General features: G+C 35.9%; 1 protein-coding gene across 1 annotated transcript; it reads left to right on the forward strand.

Moving 5' to 3' along the window:
* Positions 1-2560: 2560 nt before the first annotated feature.
* On the forward strand, positions 2561-15004 carry LOC104095673 (F-box/LRR-repeat protein At3g26922-like). The gene is made up of 5 exons (XM_070200052.1): positions 2561-2700; positions 3036-3096; positions 3196-4110; positions 4486-4641; positions 14530-15004. The coding sequence occupies exons 2-5, from the start codon at positions 3052-3054 to the stop codon at positions 14833-14835; spliced, it is 1422 nt and encodes a 473-aa protein (XP_070056153.1). The 5' UTR covers positions 2561-2700; positions 3036-3051; the 3' UTR covers positions 14836-15004.
* The last annotated feature ends 638 nt before the right edge of the window (positions 15005-15642 follow it).

Raw genomic sequence — 15642 nt, forward strand, 5'->3', positions numbered from 1 at the left:
GGCAATATGGGTCACCATCTGAAGAGGTTGAATAGTAGCTGTAGAAAAGGAAGAGTTGATTACCCAGCCCACAACAAGAAAAATTCTAAAACAAAAAAAAACACAAACGAATATGAGCACTTACGAGTAGGGTTCCAAGCCTCAGGGAAGCCAGCGACGGCAAACACTACGGTCTCGATCCTGACAAAGAATTAATCAAGCCAGAAATACCTACTAGCCTTGTCATCCATCCTCACTACCAAACATTTTCCCTGTGGTGGTGAAGATTCAACAATGCCCCTCGATAGAAATGAGGGGCGAAGAGATGGATCATGTGGCGTACTGTTATATCGACGCCATCTAAATCATCAAATTTTGTCAATATTTTGACCACCTTAAAGATGTAAGGGGCAAGCTGCGCTGGGCATACGTTGTAGTAGTGACATAACTCTTCTATCAATAGTGGCAAAGGGAACGAATAACCGATTATGAACGGATATGCGTAAAGGGCGCAGAATCCGGGATGATGAACCCGCACTTCGTCGTCACCTGCAAGGACCAATTCCATGTGACCAGGTAAGCCGAGCCTAGCCTTCAACTCACCTAATCGTTCAACTGTCATTGTAGATTTGAACCTCTCCGTCACCATTTTTGACGCCTTTTGAAAGTCGGATTTAGCATCAGGGTATCGAGGTACAATCTCATCTACAGTAGGGAGGGGTTTTTCCTCAACGACAACTCTGGCGTCTTCCCCCTGGTCAAGGAAAACGACATCTAGAAGGATAAAATGATCTTCCATATGGATATCTGATGGGAGGTTTAACATTGTTATGGAAAGAGATAGAGAAGTATAGAAAGCAATAGAGAATTGAAAAGGTTCTACGAAGGAGAAGGAGAATCCCTGCTTATGAAGTAGACAGAATATGGGAAAAGTTTCAAAATCAACAAACCACCCCTTATTTATAAGGCTTAGGGGCACCAGAATCGCAACGACAGGCCATAATTAGCACGAAAATCGAAATAGTAGAACTAATCAAGGGTCACACGTGAATCAACACAACGCGTCAGGAAAAAACGTCATCATGACGCATGCCATCATAGCATCACTCTTTCTCTGGGACCGAATGGCTCCAGCATATTACCCAAAAAATTCAAGGAATTTGAAACACACGGTCCGCAGAGAGCCACATTGCCTGATCGTTACCACAATCACGACTTGTATAGTCAGCTCGATAAGCTCGACCACAAAGGACATTATCCGCTCATCGAACTCGCCCGTGAGGACAACCTCAACAAACATAGGGACTAACTGTATGGCCCAAAATATACCTTTGACATAGGTAGACCACATCAACGCCATGATAGCCTTTATCAGCCCCCATGTGTTATCATTAGGATTTCAACAAAAATCTTCCCCAAGTGACCTTGTGGCAATGAAGGGTGCGGTCGAAGAGTGAGCGAAAATCAAAGTCGTGAATTCCTTGTATATCAAGGTGGAGGTCGAGAATCTTAGACATAGTTATAGCGGCTAGTTTTAAGATAAGACGAAAAAGAAATTATTCCAGTGGATATTCTCTGCACACGTACTATTATGGTTTTAGGGAACATGTTCCCTATAAATAGAAAGAAACACAATGATAGGGGACATGAGATATTCGTTTCGAAGAAAACTTATTGACTTGATATAGAGAATCTGGCCATATTACAAGCATACAGAAGCAACCTTTTTACTGAGATTCTTGTCTAACTTTTCCACTTGATCTAAGAATAACCTGAGTGTTCAAAGGCTCACCAATCATTCATCATTGTTAGAAAGAATATCCACAGATCACACACATTTTCGGGTGACTCACACTTTTTATTTACTTAAATGCCATTCATTACTACTTATTATTATTTAATGCTATCTTTCACTTATTTGGATCATTAAATATTGTTATTATTGCTCACATTTATTGCCATTCGATTAAATATACGTACTATCTCCCATAAAATCGATAACCTTGTCTTTTGGATATTAATATTAACTAAGATTGACTCTATTTTATTTAAATCTAATTGGTTGAATCCATATCTAAATTTTTGGGTCAAGCAGTAATAAGTTAGATAAAAATTGAGAAAATGACACTATATAGCTGCTCTCAAAATAATAGTCGAAAAATGTATATTCTTTGTGTGTGTGTATATATATATATATATATATATATGTATGTATTATGTATGCTATATATAAAAATTATATATATTTTATATACTTTTTCGACTATCGAATATAAATAATTTATGGCACGCGCTAAAAGCGAGAATACCCAAAACAATTCCTAGCACATAAGGGTTGAGCTTGAGATGGGCTCGGTTGGGCCAACCCGTTTGATACCTCTACGGTTTGAAACACACGTGAGGAGTGAAGGAGTCAACATATTAGAGTAAGTATATAAACTTTTAATATATTATAAATATTGACTGACCTTTTTATCATTTGAAATTAGTACATTCCATCCTGACTGACAAGATTGTATATTAATGAAAAACAATTTGATTCCTACTGAAAACGTACTTTCCTCGCGGAAAAAGAAAAACAAAAGTATTTTCCTTTTTTATTAGCGCTTCGCTTTCTTCCGACTGCTCTCTCTCGCCGCATAAGTGAAGTTTTTAGGCTCTGGTCTCTACTTGTCTTGTTGGTATCAGACATAATCCATCTTTCCTGTGCTTCTGGTCCAGGTAATCATCTCTTTCTCTTCCATTGGAACGTTAACGACCAAGCTGAAGTTTTAGTATTTGTTTCCGTCTTCTGAAATTTCATGTCAAAATTCAGTTTTTTGGGTCTAAAGATTCTAAATAGTAATAAAGGCTCTTCTCCCCTTTTTTTTGGCTGTAAAGACTATAAAGATCAGGATTATTTGCTCTTTGTGATTGCTGTGACTATTAACCACACTCTTTTGACATTGATTTATATTTGTAGTTGGAAGAAGAAAGTAAAAATCTAAACTTTATCTCATTCTGGTAGTTTTCATTCCCCTCTTTATCTTTGACTAAAAGCCCCTTTTGTTATATAGGAGATTCGTGCATTCCATGGGGAAAAGATTGCGGCTTTACAACTATTTTGCTCTAAAGAAGGTGACATCTTGACTTTTAAAATAACATATCTCTTTTGTCTGATTTAATTGAAATGTTTGTTGTCATTCATATTGCTTTTGTTTCATTCTTTTTTTGTAGTGTCAAAAGAGAGTCTGCACTGCAGAAGATCGCATTAGTCAGTTACCTGAAGAAATTCTGGTATATATATTATCTTTCCTTACTGTTAAGGAAGCAGCTGACACAAGTGTCCTCTCAAGGCGGTGGCTAAGGTTGTGGACATGTATTCCTCGGCTTGATTTTGATGCTACCAAACCCTTGGATGAAGTAGCCTCACAATTCAAGCTACGGAAAAGGCATATGAAGAAGTATCTGAGATGGGTCAACCGTACTTTGCAAATGTGTAAAGGACAAAGACTGGACCAATTCCGGGTTAATTTTGATTTAAACAAATTTGCGCAGCGTGAGATTGACAGTTGGCTTGAATTTGCCCTTTCTAGGGAAGTTCAAAGACTAGAATTAGACCTATTAAAGGGTGGAGAGGACATTCGTGATTTTGATTACTGTTATACTTTTCCAGAGCGACTCCTTGGTCTCAATGGCTCTTCTTCAGGCCTACCTCATTCTATTAACTTCCAAACGTCCCCACTTGTCAGTCAGAATTTCAAGTCTGTTAAAATGCTCCTCTTGAAATCCGTAAATGTGACGGGCGAAGTTCTTGAGTTCTTTCTACACAATTGTCCGTTTCTTGAAAAAATGGTTGTTCATGGATCAGGAACATTGGTAAATTTGGAAGTTGTTGGTCCATCCCTCAAGTTGAGACACTTGGAGATATGGTACTGCCTCAATGTGGAATCACTTAAAATTTGTGATACAAATCTTAAAACACTTGGGACTTCATCAGGAAAGAAATTACTGCTTAAGAATGTCCCGATGCTGGTTGAGGTAGACATTTTGGGTTGGCCATACACCCATATTTTGGATGACATATCCTCTCATCTTTCCTGTGTTCTCTCTCAGCTGGAGGTCCTCACATTACATGCTTCTCATTCTTTGGTTAGTAAACAAAATTTACCTAACCTACCTTTGTTTTATGGAAAAGAGATCTGGCGGACAATTCCAGTTTGTGTTTTCTGGAACTTATGAAAGAGATGAAACAGTAGATGTTTTGATGAATTAACTCTCCCTATAAAAATATTAAATTATATGTGCGTACAGCAGTTAGCCTTTTGGTGCAAATTGAAGAATGTGCATGAAATAGAGAATAGGTTAGAGTTTATTAATTCTCTACAGGCTTAGCTGCTCAATATGTTACTTTTGTATTTCAGCACTATCTGCAGTAATAAAAGTTTTACCTTACCTATCGGAAAAAAATATAATTTTGTCTATCTACCTTTGTATTGCTAGCACTAACTGGTGCCTTCTCTGTAGTTATTTTTGCAGGAAAATTTGGAGCATTACAATTTAGCTGAACTAAGTAAGCTCAAGAAATTTGTCTTAACTATATTCGGACGGAAAGACCAGAGTCTGTTAGGTTACACGTCTATCATAAGGGCTGCTCCACAGTTGAAGGAATTTGAATTACAGGTAAGTATAAAGTTTTGAGTTCATTTTCCTCTTTTGCTGATATATGGTCTGAAAATCGTTTTAGCAATTTTGGTTTAAGGAGTTATTGATGCTTGTTCTTGCGTATCTTACTTATTTAAGTTGTCGAGCATGAGTTGAAACAATTGTGATGAGTTGAGTTATTGATGTTCGTTCTTGAGTATCTTACTGTTTCCTCAAAGTGATGAAACAGTCGCTTTACACAACTCTGCTTGTTACCGTGTCAAAGAAGATCAAACTTGTCAAGTCTCTTGGAATTGAAAAAAGGAACAGGAAATAAAGTCATGGTATAGGTAGGTAGAGCATCCAACTCAATTGATGCATTTTTTGACCAAAACCCATATCCTTCAATAATGAAAGCAACTAGCCCCAATATATATGATCATATTTGCACCGAAGGGTGTGGCTTAGTTGTCAATGAAATGGGAGGAGAATCATGAGATCTTAAGTTCAAATATAAAACCACTAGGTGATTTTTTTTTCTTTTCTATTTGCCTAAGCCTTTGACAGAGTTACCCATTGCCTTTGCTAGTGGGAGGTAGCAAGTATCCAATGTAATTAGTCGAGGTGTGCACAAGGTGGCATGGACCATCGCTATAATAAAAATGATCAAAAGCCTTTTCGATTATCCGATATCTAATTTCTATATGTGACTAGGGATGCCTTGTCTTATCCATGAATCAAGATGTTCATTCATTAGCAATGGAGATTGTACGCATGATTTGTCTACCTTTGAGGAAAGCCAACTATTGAGAGGAGATCAATTTTCAATATTCTTCTTTAGTCTATCTACTAACATGTTGGTAAGGATCTTGTAAAATCTGCAGTGCCAACAAGGATAGTAGGTCGAAATATTTCCTTGGCACTGGGTTTTTGTGGGATAAGTGCAATAAATATGACATTTATGCTTTTGGTGAAGTGTTCATATCCGTGATTTTTTTTAAAGGATTGAGAAAGTCCGGACACACCAACATTGACACCCACAGTCTATGTTGCTCAAACTCTCCAAAAGTCTAAGTTGCTCTGACACGGGTGCGGGTGTCCGACACGGGTGCGGATCTAGAGTCGGATCTTTTGAGATGGAGATTTTAAGATTCAGGGATACGGATCCTAGAACTGACACGGGTGCGGGAATCCGACTAAAAATAATTCAAAAATAAAAATAAGAATATCTCTAAATTATGAGAAATTATATGGAATACTTACCTATAGCTTGTAAAGTGAATTTCTTTTTTATTCTCAAGTTGTAGGCGCGCTTTCTTGATTTTCTTCCATTCTTAGATTCTCCTACAGGTTACACAAAGTATATGAAAACATAGTAGATATCATATAAATACATAAGTAAAAGAGTTAGATATATAAAGATAAAAGAAAACATACCTTTTAGGCTTTTACTGCTTTTGTCGAAGAACTTGACCTTGACATGAACATAAAGAATAAAAGATGTAAGTATCATTTAGCAATTAACATTTCTCTCACAAGTCACAAATTATGAGAGTTAGCCATTCTCATTAAGTCAATCAAAATAAGCATGAACACCAAAAAGGCAAAAATAAACTACAATTGCAATCACCATTCGAGCATTTCCCATACAAAGTTACATTAACATTGAACTATATAAACTAATAAAAAGTAGGAGAGGATAACTATTAAGTTTTAGCATTTGAACAATAATATTTAGTATTCTTCCTCAATATTTTCAAGATCAATTTCTTGCACTTCTTCAATCTCATCAAAAAAAGATTACTCCTTCTAGTTGAGGTTCATCTATTGATAAGTCAAGTAGATCATTGGTGGCTTCGTCAACATCAAAACGGTCTCCACCTAAAGTAAAATTAAAATCAAATGATTTAAAAAATAAAAAAATACTAAAGGAAATATAAATTCAAGAAAGCATAGATTATAGACATACCCACATCCCAATACTTGCTTGGGCACTTGTATATTTTTCTTTTTGACGAGAAATCAAGCAAAGATTGTAGTGCACAAAAACTAGATCTTCGGCTCTTGAAGTCTCTAACTTGTTTCGTTTGATGCTATGGATCAACGAATATGTGCTCCGATTCCTTTCGCAACAAGAAGAAGAAGCCGGTTGTGAAAGCAATTTGTACGCCAAGCTTTGCAAAAGTGGAGCGTTTACACCATGGTTAGCCCACCAAGATAGAGGCTCCCCATACATCATAGCTTCAACCACATGAGGCTCACTAAAGAAACCACTCCCACTTGCGAATGCTCGATACTCCAAAGATGCTTGTTTTAGATCATTTGAATCTTTAAAGTATCTTTGAAAGCATTTAACTCTATTGAAGGAAATCTCTCTATCCTCATTTGAAGCAAGCCTTCGAACCCCATTGCCTTCCCCTTTAAGCCATGATTCATGGTAGTATTTTGGTATCAAAGAATGTGCCATACAATGTAAATGGGTGTTACTCTTATTCCACCTAGCAACAAGAATTTCTTGAATTGTATCAAAAAAGTTTGATTGCCCGATAATAAGATCCTTTCCTTCTTGTTCAAAAATAATTGCTTTCACCTTTTCGATCATTGTATCCCACATATCATAAACAAGATGCAACTTTGGAGCATCAAGATCGACACTTCTAAGCATAGACACAATTGGTTCTGTAAACTTTAAAAAGTACTCAATCTTATCCCACCATTGGTCATTCATTACAAGGGATTTAATTCCACGCGTTTTAGCTTCAATCACTTTATCTCCCTTATAATTTCTCCAATCATCATCCAATTCCAAACAATTCCAATTTACTTTAACTAATATAAATTAGGTGTTCTTAAATGCTCTAATTCTTGATTTAGTTTCTAAAATTCACGATTATTCTTCTTTGTCATTTTTCTAAATTATTTTAGTTCATTCTCAAATCATGTGATTTATAATTAGCCTTAAAATATGTGTCACAACATAGCATATAATGGAGACCAAAAGGGTCAATTTTATTATGTACAATTTATAAATTTTCCTGGGCTTCGCGCGATCATAATTTGTCAAAACATTAACATGGTAATAATTAATTTAGAAATTATCCCTCATTTCTATGAGAAAAAAACATTTTTAAATAGTATAATTTGGTTAATTAATACAATTTGTTTATTTAGAGTATATACTTATTTGTAATATATATGAAGTTTACTCAAATGAAAAATGTGTGCCTTTAAAGCATAAAAAAGATTTTTTTTAAATAATTGTTTATTATTTTGATTAAAACTAATTATTTTTGGTACAATTAAAACTCTAATTTATATAAACTTAAAACTCTTGAACATAGTATACTTAATGTTTATCTCATAAACCAACGTGGCAAAATATTAGCAAAGATGTCGATTCACAAAGTGGTTAATTCCTAATTAGTCTCTAAGTCTTCTTCTCCATCCGATCTTCTCTCGCCTCTTCTTCTTTCCTTCTCTGAATCTTCTTCCCCCAAAAAACCTTTTCCATGTCTGTTTTTTTCCAGTACAACACGACCTATTTGAGCCCTTCCCAATATGCCTTAGTCCAGTAGTCCACCATCCATCTTCAGCTTCTCTACCCTAAAAAAAACACACGAGCTCTTGATTTTAGAGACCTGCAACATGAACAAGAAGATTGACCAAGATAAAAAGCTTCAAATGAGACAAAAGAACTAGTATAAATTACTACATAGCAGCGAAATTGAAGGTATTTCGTTTCCCATCTCTTCAAATCTTTACTTAGGGAAATCAATTCTCAAAAAATTTCCCAAAATTTTGGTTACCGCACCCGATCTTGTATGACCGGATCTGACATAGATCCCACACCCTTACCCGTGTCCTAAGATGCGCGGACTCGTCGGTTTTGGCATCGTCCCCGTCCCGATACGCGACGGGGACGGGATACATCCCGGATTCGGTCAACCGACTTCGGACACTTTGATCGACCCAGCAGCGATGTAGATGGAACTTTGCGTTGAATGACTTTCATTTTCTATTATGAGGGAAGAACGAAGGGACGTGAATAACTATCAGTAAGAGCTTGAAAGAAGTAGGGGGATCTTGAGCATCTGTAAGAGCTTTAAAAGAATTTGGGGAACTGAGGAAAATGACCTAGAAGAGACGATACAGTTCCTTCCTAAAGCACTCTTAATTGTAATAATAATATAATAATATAATAATATAATAATTTAATAAGATAACCCCTTTATTCTCCATTACTTCTTGTCCCCTTTATATAATAATATAATAAGATAACCCCTTTATTCTCCATTATATGCTTTTTGTCCCCTTTATTCTATGTACTTGTGACACGTAATTGAAAGGTTGCAATTTGCAAATGTTTCTTTCTCATACAATATACTCCAGTAAAATAATTATTAGCATATTGAATTTTTGCTTAATTTATATATTTTAATCGCGCAAAATTATTTACTAGTTGTACATAATTTACTACTTGTATAAAAAGCTAACTATTATATTAGCGATCCCGTATTTAAAATATAATTAATAATATTTAAGGTTATCGAAATATTTAAATGCAATTGTATGTTTGATAGGAACCAAGGATGAACTTTATCTGACTAATTTAATCGATAACAAAACATATACACTATTATATTGGGGATCCCATCTTATTAGATCGTTTGATCATTCCTATCAGTACAAGTTTTGAAGTTTCTTAGCCGTATCCCCGCACCAGTATCCATATCCGGATCCGCACCCCCGAATCTTACAATTTAGATTTTGCCGTATCCGATACTCGGATCCGTCCCCGTATCGGATACCCGCACCCGAGTCCGAGCAACTTAGCCCGTGTCAATGTCGTGTCGACACGGGTACGATGCCCAAATTGTCGTGTCCGAGCAACTTAGCCAAAAGTGTCGTCAAGGTCTGTGTCAGATCCTCCAAAAATAATGTATTCTTTGAAGAATCCGACATGGGTGCAATAACATTTTTGAAGGATCCGCGCAACACAGTGACGAGCGCAAAACACAACAATAATTGATGCTCGCTAGCCAAAGATAGTATTGTAAACACAGGGATTGGATTTAAACGATGTTCAAATAACATATGGTTTTCTGTTATTCAGGCTGATCAACACTTGATTTGAGGTAATTACTAACTACAATTAATTACTAACTAAGATTACGACTAATTGGAATTGATCTTAGAGAGTGAGAGTTGAACTAAATCGGATTGTAAGCAATATGAGAAATAAGGGTCGCGACAGGATAGGTGTAAGATATCTATTCGGAATCTAACTCTATTTAAATTCACTTCTAATGTTCTAATGATTCTCACGAATTCACTCGATGATTAGCTTAAACGTAAGGTTAAGATTCCTCTCTCGATTAAATCTGAACTCTACAAAATAAACTAATATGAAGCACTGTGAAAATATGCAAGAACACGTTAATGGACTAGTCTTTAAGAAAACTTCTCTCGAATATTTTACTAACTTGGTCTAATCAATAATTCCAAAAGCTCTCTCGATTACTTAGAAGAATCACTAAATTAGACCAAACAAAATAATGAAAAGATAATCACCAAAATATTCCTCTTTCGATTAAATAAATCGGTGAATAATCGCAATCAATTCAAAGCTCCATAATCGTATTCAAACAATTAAACTAGAGTAAATCTACAAACAACGCTCAAAACACCAAATCCGTCAAAACCCTAGGGAAGAACTACTCCATAGATATGGAGAAAGTCATCACAAATAAGTTTTAAGAACATAGAAACATCAAAGATAACTTTACAATACAAACTCTCGTTTTGCACCGATTGTTGGCAAGATAATTGATGAAATCTTATGTCTTCAAGCCGTGGTAGCTCTCTAAAACTCTCCTAGGTCCAATCCCCTTCAAAAATTATGTTTACAGTATATTTATACCGAGTATGGAGGGATTAAAATACCCTCTCTGAACCAAAATAAGATTACCAGTGCGAAAATTGCCCAGACGCGCGTTAATGGAGGAATTCAGAAGCTTGCTCAATTTTGATGTCTGATGAACGAAATAAGAAAAACTTTGTCCCCCACGCAGGTAGACATGCCAATTATGAATATAGAATGTGAGTTCTTTGCTTATGCCAAACATTTGCATGCCAATTGTGACGTGGCATCGTTGTTTTATTCCCTTAATAATTGTTTCTCATTTTTTCTATGCATACTCGGTCATCGACCCCCGAACGCGATCCCAATTTAATTCCTTGGGTTTCTACTCGGACTTCAAAGTTCCAATTCATCCATTTTAGCTCTAAACTTGCTTCTCAACTATAAATCACATCCTACACAGCATAACACGTGTAATAAGTACAAAGTACTACAATTTAGGCTCAAATACAATCAAAGTGTAGTAATTAATTGGTGAAGTAAAGCCAAAAATCCATGATTCAAGCCCACCATCACATAGCCCATACTCAAACCATCAGTATTGAGGGCTTTATCTCTTGCATAATCTTTGATAGCAGCAGACACTTTTTCTTCCGGAAAAGGTTTTTGGATGTCAACATTATCATCCTCCGAGATATCAGGAGTGTTGTCATGAGACCCAGGAAAAGTCCGAGAGAGTCTTGTTCCCTTTGAAGTTTCCTGTAGAAAGAAATGATTTCATCAATGATGATCCCCCTCTTTTGTTACCATTTCTCCCTCTATGGTGACACTATCAATGTAATTATATTTACGGTGCATTTGCCTTTATACCAAAGAATTTTTTGTCATCCCCTTGCTTTAGCCAAATGCTACTCGATTTTTGCCTCCAAAAAGTTTTTCTTCCTGTTTGTCAATATCATCAAGTTCCATCTATCTTAATTAAAATATTGGCCAGGATATTTGATTTCCTGGTATCTAAATTGCCAAAAGAGTTTGAATTCCATCCCTTGATTTTAGATTTGGAGAATTTTAGCGTGGAAGTGAAAATGAAGTCCGGAGAGCCCTGAATATCAAAAGAATCCCACCAGTTTTTTATCATAACCCACAATTCTCTGCCTCCAACCATATTTGCTCTAACTTGAAGTAAGATCTTGACCCGTGGCCCCATTGGCTACACTGGAGGATTAAAGAGAGTGATGAGACAACTTTTCGGAGTAAGAATTGTTTGATAAAATCGAAACAATCATCCCACTCAATAGAAAAGAGAAATCTCTCAATGAGTTTTAGGTATCAGCCACCTACCAAAGGAGGGTCAATGAGTTCCAATTCAATGTGAAATCCATGAAATCCGTCATTCCTGGGGATAAGTCTTAGTGAAATTAAATTCCCACAAGTAATCCATGGGCCATCATGAAGTCCTCTAGTTGCAGTTAAATTGAACCACAAATCCATCTTCAACCTGGTATGTGGTGCATAAACTCCAGATAAAACAAAGGTGAAGTTCGATAATAATGTGTTTCATTTGCTTTCTTGAATTTTATTTTTGATTGGAATAATTTGAGTTGAATATTATTTGAAAAGAGAAAAAAAGAAGCAGACTGGGTTTTTATGAGACATGGGTTAACATATAAGAATAAGAACTTAAAAGTAGATGCAATGGACAAGCAAAATTTTGAACATCCTTTGGGCAGTCGAAGATTTATTACAGGTTTAACCGCTTCCCAACTTCCTCCAATTTCACTTTCTTGACCCCAAGCCTTTTTCCTCGCATGTTTACTTAATAGCTTATCATAGACTGCTAGTAACTCTTTAATTATAGTTGTCGCAATTTATATCTCAACTTAAGTTTAGCCAGGACCTGCAAGGTTGGTTGAACTTTGAAGCTTGCGCTTCCAAGCTTCATTTCTTTCTTTTTGAAATTTTACGTTGGGTAGCTTCACACAAAGGGGTAAGGTCTTTTAAGATTGTTTTTAGACTGAGAAAATGACTTTACATCGGCCAATAGGACAGTTGGCATATTCAATGTTGGAAACCTCTATGTATTTGCGCGTGTACACATGTATGTATACATGCATGCATTGCATGTATGTTTATAGATATATACATCGTAGATGTATATACGTATGACGGTGGTTCTTTCCATTTTCTATTGGGGTTAGGGGAATAGGTATGGGAAGAGAGGAGAAACTTTGTACTGACAACTGTCCCTTATATAAAATTTTAAAAAAAATCTGTACTGATAACTGTCTAGACAGAGAGTCCTCTAAATTTGCCTCTAGCGATTCAGCACATCCGAGCTTTTGATATTGAAGAAACAAGGTTTAGATATGAGGATGAAGAAGTATATGAGCAAAGTAGAATGCCAGGGAGTTCAATAATGCTAAACCCAAACAAGTTGAAACTTTCCATCAAATAGAACATGTGAACAGCTACAAAACTTCCCTAATCCATCGACTCTTTCATGTTGGTTATTTTGTTTGAAGAAATTTGAGATGAAAATACAGATGTTAACGGCGTTGTTGCTTTTTAAGCTCTAAATGTTGGGAGAAGCAACAAAAGGTGCTTTCCTACAGAAGGAAAATTCACTTATGTGATGGCAAGGTAGTGTTTAACCTTTCTCGGCCTTTTGGTTAAGATCAAGTGTGTGTTGAACCAAGTTACTAGTGAATTTCTACTAATAGTTAAAAAAAGTCAGCAATCCTGCATGCAGCTCAAATTTTTTTGGTTTGTTTGAGTAGTAAAGATTTTCTTACGTGGAGTCTAGGCAGAGGCGGAGCCATTGGATATGTAAAACTTATTAATTTAGAACCCAGTAACTTGAAAGGATTACAATCCCGAGGAGTCTAGACAGAGGCGGAGCCAAGATTTGAACCTTATGGGTTCGGGATTGTAATCCTTTCAAGTCACTGGGTTCTAAATTAATAAGTTTTACATATCCAATGGATTTTTTAAGACAAATACATGGTTTGAACAAAAGCTACTGGGTTCGGCCGAACCCGCATCCGGTACTCTGCTTCCGCCCCTGAGTCTAGATCACGGATAACTAGTAAATGGTGATTGAATAATGTTGACTACTAGATATATTACAAGGTAATGGGAATTGTTCATTCAGTCAAACAAGGGTGTCAGGTTTAAGTCCCATGTACCTTACTACCTGTAGATTGTTGTTCTCATGTTGTTCTGCATGTGGGTGTTATTCTCAATGTTATACTGATTTATTACCACCAAAAGATAAAGGCAGCATTCACGTAGGAACTTTTGTATTTGGTTCATCAATTGATGATGCTTGAGATACAAGGAATACGTCTCTAACCCTTTATCAAAAAGAAGGATGATAAGTGGTAGAAATATCATAGTATACATGGTAAAGTTTCCTACGAGGAAGATAGTGAGAGAGCGCCGAACTTTTAGTGCCATTCTGGGTGACTTTGGGACACAATTAACCTGACTTGTGGTGATGTTTGTTTTTACTGAAGTACACAGAGCAGGCCAGTTTACATCTTGAAGGGATATGAAAGTAGAGACATGTAGTTCCTAGTAGGCCTACAGCTATTAGAATAAGCAAAGGAGAAATTTTCTCTAAGAAAATTGAACTTTTCATTTGCACTCCACTTTTTAAGAACCAAAAATAAGGAAATAAGACATTCTTTAATATTCTTCTCTGTATTCCTCATCTTATTTCACCTTCCTTCTCTCATTTGGTAATAGTACTCCAGGGAATTCATTGAACATAATACTATGAGAATTAAAGAAACGACATGAGCAACTGCCAAAATCATGTTTCATTTGTTATCTGCCTCTAATCTATTATTACTCATTCTAGACCTGTCTTTCACCCTGCTGTTTACATATTTTACATTCCAAGTGAAATTCATTTTATTTATTGAGTTACTGAAATATCAACCATTCACGGAGGTATAATTTCCTTTCATTTGCATGTACTTTCTTTATCTTAGTGAGTTTTTCTTCTCATTTCCATATACTTTTGTTATTTGAATTTTAATATTTGTTCTATTTCTTTACGGCAGTTGACATTGTCATGTCCCTTCCAGTCAAACAGAGAGTGTAATAAAGCCATAAAATGTCCACTGCATCACCTCAAAGTGGTCAAGTTGTGTGGTTATTATAGCGGCGTAGTTCATCTTGAACTCGTGAGGTACTTTTTGGAAAATGCTATTGGACTCAAGAGAATCATCATTGATCCTAGGAATCCAATTTTTTCTCGCGTCCCTTTGGAACTTGAGGTAATTGGGAAGCAGCAAACTGCAAGAAATCTTGCTAAGCTCCAGCTTGAAGGTGAAGTACCTCCAGATATTGAGTTGGTGATACTGTAAAATGTGTGTTTGTTATGAAAATAATAATGTTATTTTTCATTTATTAGGGCCTTCCCATTTAAATTTGTGCTAATAAGGGAGATTTGGTTCAGTATTATGATCCCACAAGGGGATAATATAATGTACCTGATTTAATTTTATAATTATTTGACCTCATTCTTTCTTTTGATGAATACCTTTCATTTTCTGAATAATGGAGCCATTCTCTCAAGGGAAGTAGTTGGGATTCAGTCCTGTAGTTTTAGCTCCAAAAGCTGCTTAAGATCATGCCAACTCTTCTGAATAAAATCGTATGGCTGTAATTTATTGTTACTAAAATGTATTAAAATCTGATTACTCTCACACAGTTTCAACTTCTGCTTCCTTAGATTCTTACGAAGCTCTAAAAGCTTTAGACCATATCAGTTGTCGTTTTCTTCTTCTAATTCACTGCTGCGTCTTTTACAAAGACCAACTATTTGAGTGAGGTAAAACTTTATTTTAAAGTACTAGCAGACGTTATTGAAAGGCCTTCTTCGTTACAATATCCTTTAGTTCGAGTATTAACGATTGAATTTTCCATGCAATCATAGTAGAGGGATTGATGTTACTGAAAGTTTTAGTGGTTCGTGGAAGCTAGCAGTTCTGCTAATTCTATCCTTGAGTTCTCAATTGTAGAAATAAGAGTGAAGAGGAAACCAAAAATTCTTTTAACTCGTCAACGTTAGCCATAGCCAAGAGATAACAGTTCATGTCTAACTTATTTTGAGATTTCTAATTAAGGTGTTAAGATTGCTTTTGACAACATCAATTTTAATGCCTAGAATT

Source organism: Nicotiana tomentosiformis, chromosome 4, assembly GCF_000390325.3.
Source record: "Nicotiana tomentosiformis chromosome 4, ASM39032v3, whole genome shotgun sequence".
Lineage (NCBI taxonomy): Eukaryota > Viridiplantae > Streptophyta > Magnoliopsida > Solanales > Solanaceae > Nicotiana > Nicotiana tomentosiformis.